General features: G+C 39.1%; 1 protein-coding gene and 2 non-coding genes across 3 annotated transcripts; 2 read left to right on the top strand and 1 right to left on the bottom strand.

Annotated features, from left to right (window-relative positions):
* The first annotated feature begins 59 nt into the window (after window positions 1–59).
* On the top strand, window positions 60–133 carry trnai-aau (transfer RNA isoleucine (anticodon AAU)). The gene has a single exon. It is a non-coding gene; the product is annotated as a tRNA-Ile (tRNA).
* A 1,353-nt stretch (window positions 134–1,486) lies between these two features.
* trnaf-gaa (transfer RNA phenylalanine (anticodon GAA)) lies at window positions 1,487–1,559 on the top strand. The gene has a single exon. It is a non-coding gene; the product is annotated as a tRNA-Phe (tRNA).
* A 142-nt stretch (window positions 1,560–1,701) lies between these two features.
* fam81b (family with sequence similarity 81 member B) lies at window positions 1,702–15,872 on the bottom strand. Its single transcript, XM_061037968.1, has 8 exons — window positions 15,179–15,872; window positions 13,803–14,010; window positions 12,563–12,681; window positions 10,995–11,124; window positions 9,115–9,221; window positions 6,385–6,496; window positions 5,435–5,636; window positions 1,702–2,225 (listed from the first exon to the last, which is right to left on the bottom strand). Exons 1-8 carry the CDS (start codon window positions 15,220–15,222, stop codon window positions 2,089–2,091), a joined length of 1,059 nt encoding a protein of 352 aa, XP_060893951.1. The 5' UTR covers window positions 15,223–15,872; the 3' UTR covers window positions 1,702–2,088.
* Between the last annotated feature and the right edge of the window lie 108 nt (window positions 15,873–15,980).

Below are 15,980 nucleotides of genomic sequence, written 5' to 3'. Positions count from 1 at the left end.
GTTTTCATTTACAATTCCGATGACGTCACTTCTAAGCGTGCGCATTGGTTGGGCAGCATGGCCGGTTAGCTCAGTTGGTTAGAGCGTGGTGCTAATAACGCCAAGGTCGCGGGTTCGATCCCCGTACGGGCCAGAAATATTTTTCAATAAAATGTTAAAGGTCATATCGGTTCCGCAATAAGAGATCTAAATGAAAACATGTGCATTACCACTAATATAACCTACATATCTGAAAACACTTAGAACTGACCTAAAGTTCAGTTCTTCAGTTCCTTACACTCCGTCTCTGTTTGCTGAGAGAGGCTACCTGCAATAATTGTTTTTTTTTTGTTCTAGGCAGGGGCCAACAGGGACCAGTGCCCATGTAACACTGAGCTTGGTCCCCTCCCGTGGCCACCCCTCCAAAAGGAAGTGCCCCCCTAATAACACATAAACAGTATTTGACTCAACGACCGGACGCACAATCTACTGTGATATTAAATAATGTACTGAAACAAATATAAATCATGGTATTTTATGTTGTGGTATTTAATGATGTGTGCTATTATTTGGCATAATATATAAACCACTCAAAAAAAAGTTTGGAAACATTATTTTGGTCAATTATTTCGCCCCTTTAATAATACTAATCATGTTGTATTTTATATCATTGGAAAGCCTGATTAGTCACCTTTACAACCAGGTATAACTTGTAAGGATCGTGCATTCGTGGAATGTGCAACACAGCTAAACGTGTGGGTAGCGCCCCAAGAAAATGTGCCAAAATCCCCTGCAGTGTTCTTCTGTTGGTATTTGAAATAAGTGGCCGAAATAACGTTTCCAAACTTTTTTTGAGGAGTTTATATATATATATATTTTTTTTTTAAAGCGATCATCTTTGTCTATTTTTCACCTGGGTTTAATGTTCCCCTCTGACAAAACAACTGGCCCCAGTTTGGCCCCCCCTCAGTAAAAGTGGTCTAGAACCGCCACTGCAGTGAGATCGAAGCTTTATGACACGCAAACATCAAGATAGAGGAACATTATCAATGATCATTATCAGTGAGTCTGCTATATAGGTTATTCCCTCTATTTTAGCCCTGTTTTTGATCTCTATAAACTTCTGAGGAAAATATTTTGGTAAATTTTGCAAGTTCTGTTTATCAGTGTTGTGAGCTTATCATCACATCACCAGACGAGGTGCTCTGGCTCTCGTTCAAGACCTACAGCTAAGGAGAGGAACGTGTTTGTGTGATAATCTTTTAAGTCGGTCACGTCGAGCCTCGACCTCCACGTGGCAAATTGTTTGTATGCTATACAAGGTGATTTTATGCTTTGTCACGTAAAAAAAACGTAATTGTATTCACGTCAAGAGACAATATTCCAATCTAGGTACTGTGTTTATAAAACGGCAAGCATCACGATAGTCAAGTGGGTTATGAATGACCGGCAACATTAGGGTTTATTTATTTTAGTAGTTGCGCAATGACTCCATATTTTCACGCAAGCCGAAATAGCTCAGTTGGGAGAGCGTTAGACTGAAGATCTAAAGGTCCCTGGTTCGATCCCGGGTTTCGGCAGTGGTTTTGTCCCGCTAAAAATCCGCTTTAATAGAGGTTACTCATAAAAGAGCTCATGGAAGTGTAAATCTAATCTGCCTATAGTCATCATACATCGTCCCGTGCGAGGATACCACACATAAAGCACTTAATACAGCAAGCAGTCCGTGAAACTGGTTTAGTGAAACAAGCAATTACAGGTGATCAGCTGTTATATTGTAGAGAAGAATTTGTAACATTTTCACATATGCTGCATTTCAGTCACGTTACAGAACTTTCCCATTTAAAACATTTGTATCTATCTAAAACATTGACATTCTTGTTGTGTAAACTAATTAGTGTTCTCTCATCAAATTTCAATTTATGACACATTGTTTATATCTTAAAGTAAAAAAGAGAGAGATAAACTGTAGGCAACTTTCAAATTTGCTTGATAATCTATCTGATTTCTGTATGATCTAATTTAACCATATCTGCAACTCCTAGAATAAAACATTTAGTACTCCTCTGAAAGTCGAGCCCTCATCAGTCGCTCCTCATTAGTTGACTGTCAAAGGTCATCAAGCTCTGCCTGCACTTTGCTGTGGTTGTGCCTTAAAGCCTTCTGAAGCTTCTCCTTGTTAAGGCGGGACTTGATGTCACCTATCTGCATCAGGGACTCGATGGCATCATGCATGGACAGGAAGCCTGGGGAAAAGAGAGGTAGAGTGTGCAAAGGATCAGCAGACAGAATCATGATGATAGCTGCTGATTGATTGATTGATTGGTTGATTGATGTGATATATTGGTACTGAGTTTAGCATGTACACATCTACGATGTATGGACCCTTTACATAGCAGCCTCTGCCATCAGTGTGAGAATAGTGTGCATGGGTAAGTGTAACCAGTGGTGTAAAAGTACTTTGAGTGGTACTACACAATCATCATCAACCTTTATTTAAGTTCTCGGAGAGATCATTGAGGGCGACCCTCATTTACAACGATGCGGAGAAAACATACATAAATGATAAACAACGAGAAATGAGATGAAGCTACTACAGAAAATAAAATCAATAAAAGAGAAATAAGAACAAAATAAAATATATACACTAAACTAATTTAAAAGCTTGAAATTACTACAGTGATAAGTCAGCAATTAAAATCAAATAAAACAGTTACAGTCAGGTATTGGGCGGTTAAAAATAACATTTCTAAAGTGTCCATAAGGGATAAAAGTGCTCAAATTCAGGTCCTGTTGTAAAATATTCTAGGAGTTTGCAGCGCTAACACTAAAAGCAGTTTTCCCCAGGTCAGTCCTGGCATGAGGAACCTGGAGAAGCAGCCTCTCTCTCTTAAGAATGGACCAGGGTTCAGATGTAACAAGGAGGTGATATATGATGGAAGCTTTCCAGTAAGGGCTTTATAGATAAAACGATGCCAGTGGTTATTGCAAGCTCAAGTCCATCCATCCAAAGCACTTTGTAAACACATGATTTTAAAATTAAAATAAATAAATAAAATTAATAAATTATTAAATAAATTAATTAAACTACTATAATTTAGGATGCTCTTTTGGGTTTATTTATATAAATAAGTATGTGTTTTTCTCTCTCTTAAAACCCTTGCTGTCTCTTTTCTTGTATCTACTTAAAGCTCTCTCTGCTCCTCATCATCAGTTATCATGACTTCCTCGGGTAGTTCTGAACAGCAGCCTAAAATAGAAAGATTTTTCAGTATTGCATTGACTAAGAAGTCATATTCTGAGGCTGTGAACTGTGGTGTAAAGATGAACTTTCCTCTGATGGGATATTAAATCTCTCCCTCTCTGTCAGTCGGATGACCTGCCTCTTGAAAAGCATATTTACGACACTCATCAATTATGTACTGCTGTCGCCCCTTTATCACCCTCTCGTTCTATCTTTTCATCCCATTCTTAAAATAGAGCGATGGCTCTCTCTCACTGAGATCGGCAGCTGAGTGGTGATTCATAGTAGTTCACCGCTGACTTTATTTACTAAAGGAGGCCTTGGCTCATCTCTTTTTATCTATGATTGAACAAAAGCTGGAAATTGAGAGAAGTTGAGCGAAGAGCCCAGGGCTCCTGGGAAAAGAGTGTCCAGTTGGCACAGCAGTGATATGGGGATGATTGCCAACAGCAGCTTGGTGCAAAGGCAGAGCTGAGCTGCAGCACTAGTCTTTGTGTGGTTTATTCTGTGTGGCAGGTCCATAAAGAAGCTTTAAATCACACACCCATATAATTGAACATGGCTATAAATAAAAAAATGTTGTATTAAAGAGCTTGTGTTAGTTAGCATGTGACTGGTAGATTCATGACTGTGAACCTGGCCCGTGTAGCCAAAGGCCTTGTTCTGACCAGGTTCCACAAGGTTCATGGTTCTCTTCATTATCCCTGTTAGAAGACAATTTGTTTGGCAGTCAGCAGTAAAACATACATTCATCCAGCTAACAATACAACAACATGAAAAGATACCAAAATAAGTAAAAGTCCAATGGACAACAAATGCACCCCCGCCCCCACACACACACACACATTTCTTATTTAAAAATCCAATGGCAACCAAGACCATAGACTGTTGTATACAGTCTGGACAATGGGTCTGGACAATGGGTCTCTTTGTCCTGCAGGCTGGCAGACTTAATCTGAATCCAGATGGAAGCAACATCAACTCTGTAAACAAAGGCTGACTGTGATCTGCTACAATTGACTGGACCTTCTTTAAAGTCTCTGCTTTGTACAGGCGTCACGGTTTGACTTTGTTTCTTGATTCCATTACTCTTGTGTTCAGTTTTGTTAGTTTCTGCAGTTTTCAAACTCTTCTGTCATTTCAGACTGCTCCACTCCCACATGCCTGCCTCTCTCTCTGCCCATAGATTCTCCCCCTCTCATTCCCCTCACACACCTGTTCCCTTATTGCTTGATTAGCTCTCATATTAGTTCACTTTCACTAACCCTCTGCCCGATTGCCTCAGTGCGTAGCCTTAGCTTTCTAGAGTTTCTTTTGACCTAGCCTGGATTTTGGATGTTTTGTCTCCTTGTATTATTTTTCAGTAAGGACTGCTGCTACCGAACGGAGTCTTGCATTTGGGCTTATTTTGTCTTTGAATTGTGACACAGGGCCAGTTTTCACAAACGTTCTGAGAATTTTAGCTAGGAGTGATCTAGGAACAACTTTGAGACAGGAAGGGACATAAACTGTTATCCCAGTGAGGAGGCATGGAGAACCCATTGCCATTTTCATTGCCCAAAAGAATGGAGAAAAAAGTGCTCTCTAGAAAATGTCATGATTCTAAGAATCTTCTTTGAATTTTTCACTCGGAGCAACTCTTAGTATTTAGGAGGCTTTGTGAATACTATGGGTACTTCTCATGTCTCTACACCCCGGGTGTGTGAGGTCACTAAGGGTAAACAGAGTCAAACATTTTCAAGTGTTTCCAACATAAAATTCTGAAGCGTTCAAAAAAAAGTGCACATTCTTTTTTACACCTTATCCACATTGTTATTAGCGTAAGTATTAAACAGAAAAACCCATGACTGGTGAGTTAAAAAGAATCTGAATTTGGCAAATCAACTCCCTTTTTTATGTGTGCTCTGCAGCCCTTTCTAATATCATAATTTAATTCTTCTCATGTTTAATTAAAGATGTCATCATCACGTCATTGACCACTGTCATGTAAAAGGATATTAAGCATCTCGCTTGTGAGCAAAAAATAATTATCATATTAATCAAGCAGTCGGGTCACTTCAGTGTATGACTTATATATCCGTCTATCTTTTTCTGGCTCTTATGTGAACATTTTCAGCATGTGCATTTTTCCTTGACGTATATGGTCAATGTTAGCGAACACATGTTTTTTTGTTTTCTCTCTGATGACAGCCAGTCACAATGATCCCCCACCTTTGTGATATTCCTGTTTGAGCAGCTGCAGCTCCTGATGAAGGCCGCTCTCCACTGAGGTCATTCTTTTACTGAGGACGTTTTCACAGCGTTTCATCTGCTCTGCCTGTCTTTGGTGGATCTGGTCCTTCTGGGTCTCACACAGATCTACACGGGCCTCAAGAGCACGCAGCCGGTCACATAATCTAGACGCAGATTCTCTCTTCACACATAAAACACACACAGAAAGATCATACATTACAATCACTTATTTATCCTTTACACTGTGTTACCTACCTTGAATCAGCATTTAAACCCTGATTTAAATCAGCCCTTTAAAATGTAACCATTCAACTTTTAATATATAACTGTAACAGAGAAGTCTTACAGCATCTGCAAAGCATTTCTGAGTCTTTCTGTGGCCTGAAACAGAAAAAGGGGGGCTGTAAAGAAAGAAAAAAGAGCCAAAAAGATTTGAGCAATGATAAAGGATAGAAGGAAAAAAATCAATATTTGTACAAATGCGTTTTGAAATTCCCATTAAATGAAAGAGAGAAGTACAGTACAAACAAAGAAGGAGAAAAAAGCAACTTCTTCAAAAGCAAGTTATACAGTATATGCTACCATGTGTATTTACTACGACTGTACATTTATATTCATCAAGTATTAGTTTGATTTATTGTTTGTAATTGTTCACACATTTTATAGTCTTTATTATGGTTGCTTTTTTATTAGTATTGCTAATAGTTCCTAATTGTATTCCCTTTCATATACTAATGTTCTGTAATGTTAAGCAACACTTTTTTTTTTCCTGCTGAGTCACAGCTCAGTGTGACTCAAACCTGCACAGTTCAACACAGTACACAAACAAGCAATCTCTCGCACAATCTGAATCTGAAAGAAGGTGACATAAACATAAAAACCCTATTGTGAACAAAAAGTTCTTGTATAAACTGTGGTTCTTGTAGTACCATTTTGTCCTGCTGTTGAGTGCAGTGCTGGGCAGATGTGTCGAGCTGCTGTTCTGTCCACTTCCTTAGTGAATCTGTTTGCTCTTTTGCCTCCTTTAAGCCGTTGGAGATCCTGCAAAGCCATCGGGGGAAAAAGAGTAATTTTGAAATATGTAGCAACAGATGAAATAGAATTAGAAATTTGGGGATGGTTCTACTTAAAAAGAAAGTGTACTTTTCCCTTGCAAATACTTTGTCATCTCCTACCCTCTCTACTTATATATCTGTATTAGTATTATTATTATTATGTTAATTATAAATCAATATTTATAGATGGCATTGTGTCCTTGTTAACTATGGGCAGATTCGTCAGCAATATGGTTACATTTTTGTGGTCAACGTGATATCAGCCTCAGCAAGCAGGAAGCTGTTGCTGTTGGAGGTTGCTACTTTATGTGAGACTCACATTCAGACAACCAGATAGCAGAAAGTACATGTCACCCACAAAGATGTGCTTCGGTAAGCATATATTTGTAAGAGTGTGTGTCTTTTTGAATTTGTTCAGAATGATTAAGATCTTTTTAAATTGTACAGAAAACTTTGACTGAAAAAAAAAAGCATTCACTTAGGATTCAAAGAAAAAAACATGTTAGAATCATGCTGCATATACTGTATCTATACTGACAGTGAGAATCACTTGATTCTGACCTCATGAGTTTGCCATCTGTATAGCTGTTAGTGTCTCACATTACTCACAAAGCCCACTGGGTAAACAATATAAAAATGTCTGTGATAAAAAGTGCAAACCAGGCCATGCTTAGATGAATATTGTGTGGGCTGTATCGTAGTATACAACCCACACTGTATCAGGCTGTAGTACAGTGTGGGTGCTGTCTTGTGCTGTTCTATGAATTTCTCTCCAGGGTGAGATTTTCCGCTGTATACAAAAACATATTGGCACTTCAACTCAATTGACCTTCTTTCCCTTCATTCTTTAAATCTAAGAAATTATCCTTAAAGGAGAAAATCATTGAGGCACATGGCAGGACTGTATGTGTGTGACATCTCATCCATGTGACTAATGGTAACAGTTGTCAGGCTGTGTGTATACGAGACAACAGGACGGCTGGTTTGGGAGTGTTGGAGGAGTTTTCAGAGTCTGCCTGCCTGCCTCCATGAAGGTCAAACATCTTCCTATTGTCAGAGTGTCCATTGTGTTTCTCTTCTTTTTCTTCTTGAGTCTGAAACTTGATCTCCAGAAGGATTTTGTTCTTTTGTTAGGAGTCAAATTGCTGCCAAGGCAGGAGTTCTTGTCAATTACTGAGACACAAACTGGCAACTGATAGATTTTAGAAAAAAAGATTTTAAAGGTGCGATCTTGACTTTTAAACTACCAATGACTTTGCACCTTTTTATTGTCTGATGTGACAGGATAGGAATACATTTAAAAATACAATAGGTTTTAAATATGGGGACTTAAACTCTTTAAGACTTCAGATATTGGAATTCATTTGATCAAAACATCTTGAGGTTTTTGGGCCCTTAATACTGCTCTGAAGTTGGTACCTAGAAAAGTTGCCACTGTGTATCTTATAGCATGACAAAATTGGTTTCAGAACTGAAAAGGATTTGACCCTAGATGATAAATAGGAACGATGAGGATGCAACATCTCATGAGCGTCCCCTGTGGACCTAATAAAAAACAGCAATGAGTTTGGAACTATGAAAGGATTGTTGTATTTATGGTCGTTTCTGGAATGGTGGATGAAATAAATAATCTTGGAGAGTGTTTTTTCCTCCACTTTTTTACCTGTTTCAGAAACACAGCTTTACTTTCCATCAATTTTTATACATGTTCTTGTTTCTGTGCTACTTTGCCCCGTGGTAAAACTACATAATTCATTTTGTGTATGCTGCTGATAAGTTTGTAAATCAACTCAACTAACAGCTTTACTGTGCCTCTGGCATCAATATTTTGAGACAGCTGTGGTTCAGAAATGCACAGCTTGAAACTGCAGAGAGTTAGGAGTGGTGAAATAATTTGAAAAACCAATTAGTTGCACATAGATTTCTCTTTATTATGTGGGTCTGGGCAGAGAGACGAAGGGAACTTAAAAAGTAAATTGCTTGAGGAGCCGTGCAGAAAGCAAAGTCAGACTAAGTGATGGTATATAAACGTCTCAGACACAAGCAGCATACGTCATATAGAATGCAGCCCACACATTCCCAATCACTAATGTACCTGACCTGAGCTGCACATGGACTGTGAGCACACTCACATTTTCTAATGGACAATCTCCTAACATTATTTAACATTATTTATGTATTCATGTCCTGAAATGTGATTTTGAATGCGGCTTATGTTGTTTTTATATTTGTCTTTTGAGTGTGATTTGATTGTGATGAGAGGATCTCGGAGCTTGTAATGCAAGACACATTTCTGTGCAAACGGACAATAAAGTCTTATCTTATCTTATCTTACCTTGGAATGATCTAGAAGAAACTACAGTTTAGATGCAATGACATGTTACGTCCACTTACAGGGCAAACTTAACTTTAAGCCAATTATTCTAGAAAAACAGTTTCATACAAATATTATATTAAAGCTATTAGTATTTGAATGTTTCCCTGAAAACATAGTTCTCATAATTATAATTCATTATTTAATCATTTATAATATTCGGATAGATTTGGAGGATGTGCTGTTGCAGTGTGCATGCGTTCTGTTTACTCTTCATTTAATAAACGTACCTGTCTTCTAGTTGTTTGAGTTGTGCCTGCAGATCAGACATGTCGCTCTTTTGACCATGATAATGCTCTGACACTGAGGCCTCCAGTCTCCCCAGGTCATGATAGAACTGGAGGAAAAAAGAAATCCAACACACACATGCTGTAATTTGACGCCGGAGGATCATGTGTTGCCGCCTCCATGAGATGATCTTTAACCTTTGAGGTTTCTGCTGAGACGAGCAGACTGAGCCTCTGCACCAGTCAGGGGACTCGGAGTATCAGCAGTGACCCACTTTCTCTACTATTTCAATTATCTTTATGGTACCTGCTTGACCAGTGCTCCACATCTAATGTGCTGCCATCACCATGATTTACCCCTTCCTGTGTGTTACCAGCAGAACAGAGCGTACGCTGAATCAAGGAGAGTGTTTGTCGACGGCGGTTTGGGTCAGCTTAAGATGGAGTAAAGTGACGGAGAGCATTATGTGACGTGTGTGTCCTAATCCAGGGTTTTAGTGTTTTTATGTATTTTTGCTGTATAAAAGGAATGGGACTGAAAGGGGTGTAAATATTGGGCGGTTTTTACTTGATGTTCCTGTTTGAAACCATTTCACATCTCATTTCCTTCTTTCAGAATCTGTGGTTATTGTTGCACCGCTGAGTTTCCTGTATAAGGCCTGTCTCACTCTGCAGAAGTAAACTCAATCACATGAAAAAAACAGACTGACAAGTCTATTCAGTCAATTACATGTCTGGTTTCTATTGTCAGATTATTATTTCCTTTATGCAAGTAGCAATTCAAAATAGAGTCATCCCTCTTTCCTTTATATCTAACAATTCCCAAAATAGAGCCCATTACCTATGATTTAAGACTGCAGCGGCTCTACACTGTTTATGTTTTTTTTGGGCCAAAGGCCAGGCTTGTTGTACATTTAGCTTGTTTGTGAAATATAGTATACTTTCATGTATTTAACAACAAGATTAAAAGTTAACAGCCATGCTCGTAGGGCTTTAAATCAGTAATTAGGCAAAGCTGGCCTTAAAACCAGAATGCTGTGTTTTTGTAGTAAGTATCCTCTTGTTTAAAATACAAAAGCAGTAGGTAACTTGTTAATTGTTTTCTGAATTGTTTAATTGTTTTGGTTTGGTTGTATCCTTATATCTAGATTTGCATGTTAAACATTCTTGATTGTAGTTTATCTGTTAGATTTGAATGATGGTTCAGAATCATATCTAGACACAATCTTTTGTTCCTCTTTTCATTTGTTGCCAGACAAACCAGTGAAAACTATTACAACAATAGACTACAAAACATTGACGTTGTCTCACTGTTGTCACCCATTGGTCTCTGCGGACTATTGAAGCCTATTGATGGCTGTCACCATATTGGAAATGCTGTCTCAAACTTACTTTCAGTAAACCAAGCTTCAAACTAAGATGCGGAGCTGAAGCAGGCCTTTAACCGTTTTTAGAACCAGGCTGTAAACATGTTTATTTCTGCAATGAAAATGGGAATTTTAACATGATGCGGATTCCCTGGCTTTTGAAGCCAGCCTCAAGTGAACACATGAGGGACTGCATTTTTTTGCACTTCTGCATTTGCTTGAGTCTTTAACACTCAAGGGTTGCCGCTTGGCTAAAACATTGAAACATTCTTGCCTTCTTGCTCGGTCCAAACTGACAACCCACTAAACTGATACCAATCCGAAGAACTATGGTCTATTCAAAGTTAAAACAATATTTATTGACCCGAATATTCGTCAATCTTCATCATCAATTGTCTTTTTGCCACTGGTGTCAAGCTGCTTTGTCGATATTTTGGACTTAAGCTAAACTGCTGCTTTACATTTCATCTGCCGCATGTTCTTTTCTTTTCCAGGCACTTAATCAACGCCTCTTACCTTGGCCTTCAGCTCTTTGAGTCGTCCGTCCACAGCTGACTTGACCCCTGCCACCTCATGCTGTAGTCTATTCAGCTGCCACTCCCCCGAGTTCCCGTCAGCGCTCAGCTTGGCGATGCTGGCATCACACCTGAGATAATAGGTGAGGAAGCAGAGGGGGAACCAATGAATGAGAAGAGTGGGATGAGATGGAGTTAAGAAAGGTGTGAAGACGGTGAGATAGGGGAAAGTCTGTAGAAACAGTGGAAGTGCACTAAAAATCATGCACATTTCACATAGTCAACAGACAGGCAGATAGAAAAGAAAGAAGCTACCATCATCAATGGGAGCCAAAAGAAGGTATTCTTAATGCTCAGCAGTGTATCCCATAATACTGAAAATCCAGTGGATACGTGTTTATATCCGTTGATAAATTACTTAAAGTCCCCGTAGAAGTTACTGTAAAGTCCACAAGTAGGTCAAATGTGGCAGCCTATTAAATAAGTAGTTTATCACCAAGGATACTCAGCAGATTCTGGAGAAATACTTAACAGCGTTTCACATTCAACATCTTGTTTCCCCGTCCTTTCAGTTCAGTTTATGTAATAGGTATGACCTTGCTCTTTATCAGCATTGCAAGACAGCTCTCTTCCTTCCTTAACTGGATTTAAGAAACACTCACTACTAAGCATTTCCAACCCCATCAGGTTCACTGTGCCTGTATGTCAATATAATAATTGTGAAAAAAAGTGTATGAGATTACAATAAATTTCAGCTGCTAATTGTTAAGATGTCCAGTGTGAAATCTGGGTTATTTCCCCATAGACCACTTCATCCTGTCCATAAAGAGCTTCACAAACCAGCACAGCTCATCAAAAACCACTGGCACTTAACTATTTATGAGCGACATTTGAGAGGTCATTAGACAGAGTAGGTTCATTTATTCTACGGCCTCTATTAGACTTTAAATCTGTTTGTTTAGTATTAGACTATACCTCATGCAAGTGGAGCTATTAAAGGAATTCAGCAACACAGAAAAAAACCCAATTCTTATTCAGGCCCTTTGAGGCAGAGCAACAGAAAAAAACGTCATCCTCTCTTCAGCAATCCAATCTGTTGTAATAAGCACAACCTGCAAAGACACAAAATAATAAGCAAGTGTTGATAAGAATCCGGAGTTTGTTCAAACCTTGAACCTTTACACTGGTGAGGAGGAAATAATGTGTGCATGTGTGACGGTCGAAGGTTTCGGATAGGAAGTTGTGAGGCCGACAAAAGAGATAAACAAGCATGATATCAGCAAATAAAATAAATAGACAGACAGAGACTGCAATCCTTTGCATTCACTCCTATTGACCTTCACATGGGGCGGCAGTCCAGTACTGATGTGTGAAATATCCCATGTGTGTTTTTGTTTCCCCCCTTCATTGAACCGCTTTGACTTCAATTTGAAGAAATAAACCTTGTCAACCATAACAGAAGTTTCCTGGCTGGATTCATGCATCCTGACCTGATGCCCATGGTGATAGTGGCTCAATACATTTGAACCTTTCCTAACACTCTTTATTGGCTAAAAATGTATCGAGTACCTGGCTACTCTTCCTCTCAGGTCCCCAATGCCTGCTGTGTTCTTCTGATCCAGTTCTTGAATAGCCTTTGTTGTTCCAGAGGTGATCAAGTCCCGCTCTGTGATCCGTCCCTCCAGGGCCTGTTCAGAACAATGAGAAAAATGTTTTGCAACTTTATGTTAGGGCAGAAGTTCCAAAACGTTTGTGATCAGAAAGCACCACAATCCAATTCCCAAGAAACAAAGAGTCACATATACCTTTATTGATGATAGTTAAAATACATGATAGGTGAGACTACTAGGTGAATAAGCTGCATTATCAGGACCAGAGTGATCACTTTCCACTGGTACTGTTTCTTTGGGCCATGTAGCTATTCCACATATTCTACTTCAAATCATGTCTGATGAGTCTGAATCTCACTGTGTTAATGTTAATGTAACTCATTCTAGCTTCTTTTTTTTGGACGTAGCTTCATGTTGGGCTTATGTGGCTGAGCAGAGGTGAATTTAATTTGATAAACGATTGGTTAATCGTCACCTCACCACCGGTGCATGTATGATCAATATATAGGCTGTATGCTAAGTAGGCCTATCTGTGATAACCCAACATCAAAGACAGAACCCTCTGGCTTATCATCTGTGTGAAAATTGACAGTGGATGATTATTTGATCTGATTGAGCAGCATATCCACTTCACATCCTTAACTTATCACTTCTTCATGTACAGAATTGCTCTTAGAAATGTATGTCACATTTCAGATAATGACAGCATCTAATCACATTAATGGCCCATTTTGTTGCGCTCAAGTATTATTTCTTTCTTACTCACTGTTTGTAAACGGCAGTGAAGTTGTTGCTGGAATCTAATTTCACAGTAACACTTCACAGCATTTCTTCTAACTGCTGTTTTTAGGTTAGCGGGTGCTTGACTTGCAGTATGTATTCAACCACATACTGTGTACATCCCACGTCTTCTGCTTATACAGACAAAATCTCTAAAGGCTACAGTTGAGGAGGACTCGGGCCGGCTCTGCTGCACCATTCTATCAGGTGTAATCAAATCAGCTGTGAGTTTGTGGTCGTGAGCGCGGGTGTGTGCTGCACATCAAAAGAGACTAGAAGAAAGGGAGGCAGATAAAAGGGTGACCGGGGAAAGAAAACCAGAGAAGGAGAGAGAAAAGAGAAACTACACAGATGGGAAAAGATTTTATCCATGTAATGAGACTTTTTCCACGAATCTTACTTTCTTCCCACTTGTATACCTGTATGTCTTTGCTAAGATGCTTCACAATGCGAGTCACAGTCAGTATGTGATTCTCCAGGAGTCTGCAGGACATTGCCTCCATCTGCAGGGAGCCTCTGGTGGACTGGAGCCCTGCTGCCACCTCGTCTTTGATCCTGAAAGCCTGCTCCAGCAACACCGCCAGTGTCATCTCCTGACCGCTAAAACCACCTGCCAATACATCAGACCTGAAACAGGAAGAAAGCAGGAACAGAAAAAGCAAGCTCTGAGTCTGTAAAGCTAGGAAGCTCATTAATATTGATTTTGGTAATAGAGGGATTTGTGCTGTAAATAAGGTCAAGTTAATTTCTTTCACACTGGAGGCACAGGGTGATAGATTAAGGTGATAAAATACACTATCACAGGTTGACCCAGAAGAATAACACAGAGGCGATTCAATTAGCTTTTATGCCCTGAGGTCACTGGAGGTCATCAGATCTTTCATTTCATCTTTGTTCCTGACCCGTTAAGCCTGTGTCACACTGCCTGATGCTGCTGTGAAATAAGGATTAATCTGATCAATGTGATTCACAACTATGTCGCTGACGGTCCATGGCCGTAATTTGATCCAATCAGGTGGCAGGACAAGAACTTATCTTTGTCTTAGAATAGAATATGTGACCCAAATGAACTATGAGGAATGTGAAAAATATGAAACTACTGAAACACATTTTCAATAGTTAAGTGAACGCAAATATCAAATACAGGTTTTGCCTGAAGTTAATAAATATAATGTGGTGCCTTAAAAGTATTGAAAATTTACATCTGCTGGTTAAACATGGTTATGGAGGATGAAGATCAAAAGAGTTGAGAAGTCTTGAGTCGTGCTTAGGGATATTCCCTTCACTTGATATTTTATAAATCAATCAATACATCATTAATTCAATCAATCTTTATTTGTATAGTGCCATCTGTAAGATTAAGATTTACTTTATTGATCCCCGCAACGGGAAATTCGGTTTTTACACTCGGTTAATCATGCAACACACACATGCACAAACATTATCCTATGGACATGCACTAATGGAGAGATGTCAGAGTGACGTGTCAGGCACTCCTGAGCTGGTGGTGGAGAGGGGTTGCCTTGCTCAAGGGCACCACGGCATTGCTCAGGAAATGATCTGGCATCTCTCCAGCTACCAGACCAACTTCCATATTTGGTCTGCACTGGGACTTCAACTGGCGCCCCTCTGATTCCCAACCCCAGTCCCTACAGACTGAGCTACTGCCACCCCTAGCAAATGTTATCTCAAGACACTTTACAAAAGAGCAGGTAAAATACCTAACTCTTTGTTATATTATCTGACCCAACATTAATCCATCACGATAAATAAAAGCACATATTTGAGAAGTTACCTGCTGTGATTCTTATAAGACTGTAACTTTGGCTTGTGGGACATTCTTTGTCTCTGAAAAGAAAAAGCACAACATAAGCTTTAGTGTAATGTACAATAGATTTTACTCCATTGTGTTTCCCCCCTGCCCCCAACATTGAAACAAAATATATTCCCTTTTCTATATACATTATCTAACACAGTAATTCAGTTTTGTTTTACATTTCAGAGTACTCACAAGTCCGATCTTCTCTCCAGCTAGAAATCTTGACGTATTTGTGTTGACACTTGGTAACTGTGGTTTCAGTGAGCTGGGTGTGCCTAACTGCCACTGTGCATTTTTTTCAACACAGTAATGTGGGATTAATGTGTTTTATACTCTGCTTAACTTCATCAGCTTAACTCAGCAAACCAGAGCATAGAGTGCGAAGAGCACTTTCACCTAAACTCTAAATGTATCTGACTAACTCGCCTGCCCACAAAATAAGAAGTTCTCACGGCAGCAGTAAAGTAAAAAGAGAAATCGTGAAGCTGCCTTAAAGGTAGTGCCTGTCCGACCTCGATGGTTGATTTCTTCATACAGAAATCTTAAAACTGTTTAGTTATGTAATGTTGTTGTTGTTGTTTTTTTTACTTTTTCCCTTCATTATAAGCTGTAAAATTACTTTTTTGTTTCAACATTTGGGCTACATTTGGGGTCTTGTACTTGGCACCCACTTGCATTGGCTTTAGTTGAGATTAGATGTTTATTGCCATTTGCACAGGTACAGGACAGTACAGGTACATTGGAATTTTTTATTTAATTTAAGTATTAAATAAATTAT

This window comes from Labrus mixtus, chromosome 5, assembly GCF_963584025.1.
Source record: "Labrus mixtus chromosome 5, fLabMix1.1, whole genome shotgun sequence".
Lineage (NCBI taxonomy): Eukaryota > Metazoa > Chordata > Actinopteri > Labriformes > Labridae > Labrus > Labrus mixtus.
The sequence above is the reverse complement of the archived record's forward strand: the minus strand, read 5'-3'. Positions and strand labels throughout refer to the sequence as shown.

Bases quoted from the DNA above. Each gene is read 5' to 3' on its own strand.
- fam81b (XM_061037968.1), bottom strand. From the start codon at position 15,222: ATGTCCCACAAGCCAAAGTTACAGTCTTATAAGAATCACAGCAG. The intron at 12,682-13,802 runs GTATACAAGTGG...TGTTCTGAACAG, and splicing joins ATCTTAGCAAAGACATACAG to GCCCTGGAGGGACGGATCAC. The intron at 5,637-6,384 runs GTACTACAAGAA...TTATGTGTGAAG, and splicing joins CTCAACAGCAGGACAAAATG to AGAGAATCTGCGTCTAGATT.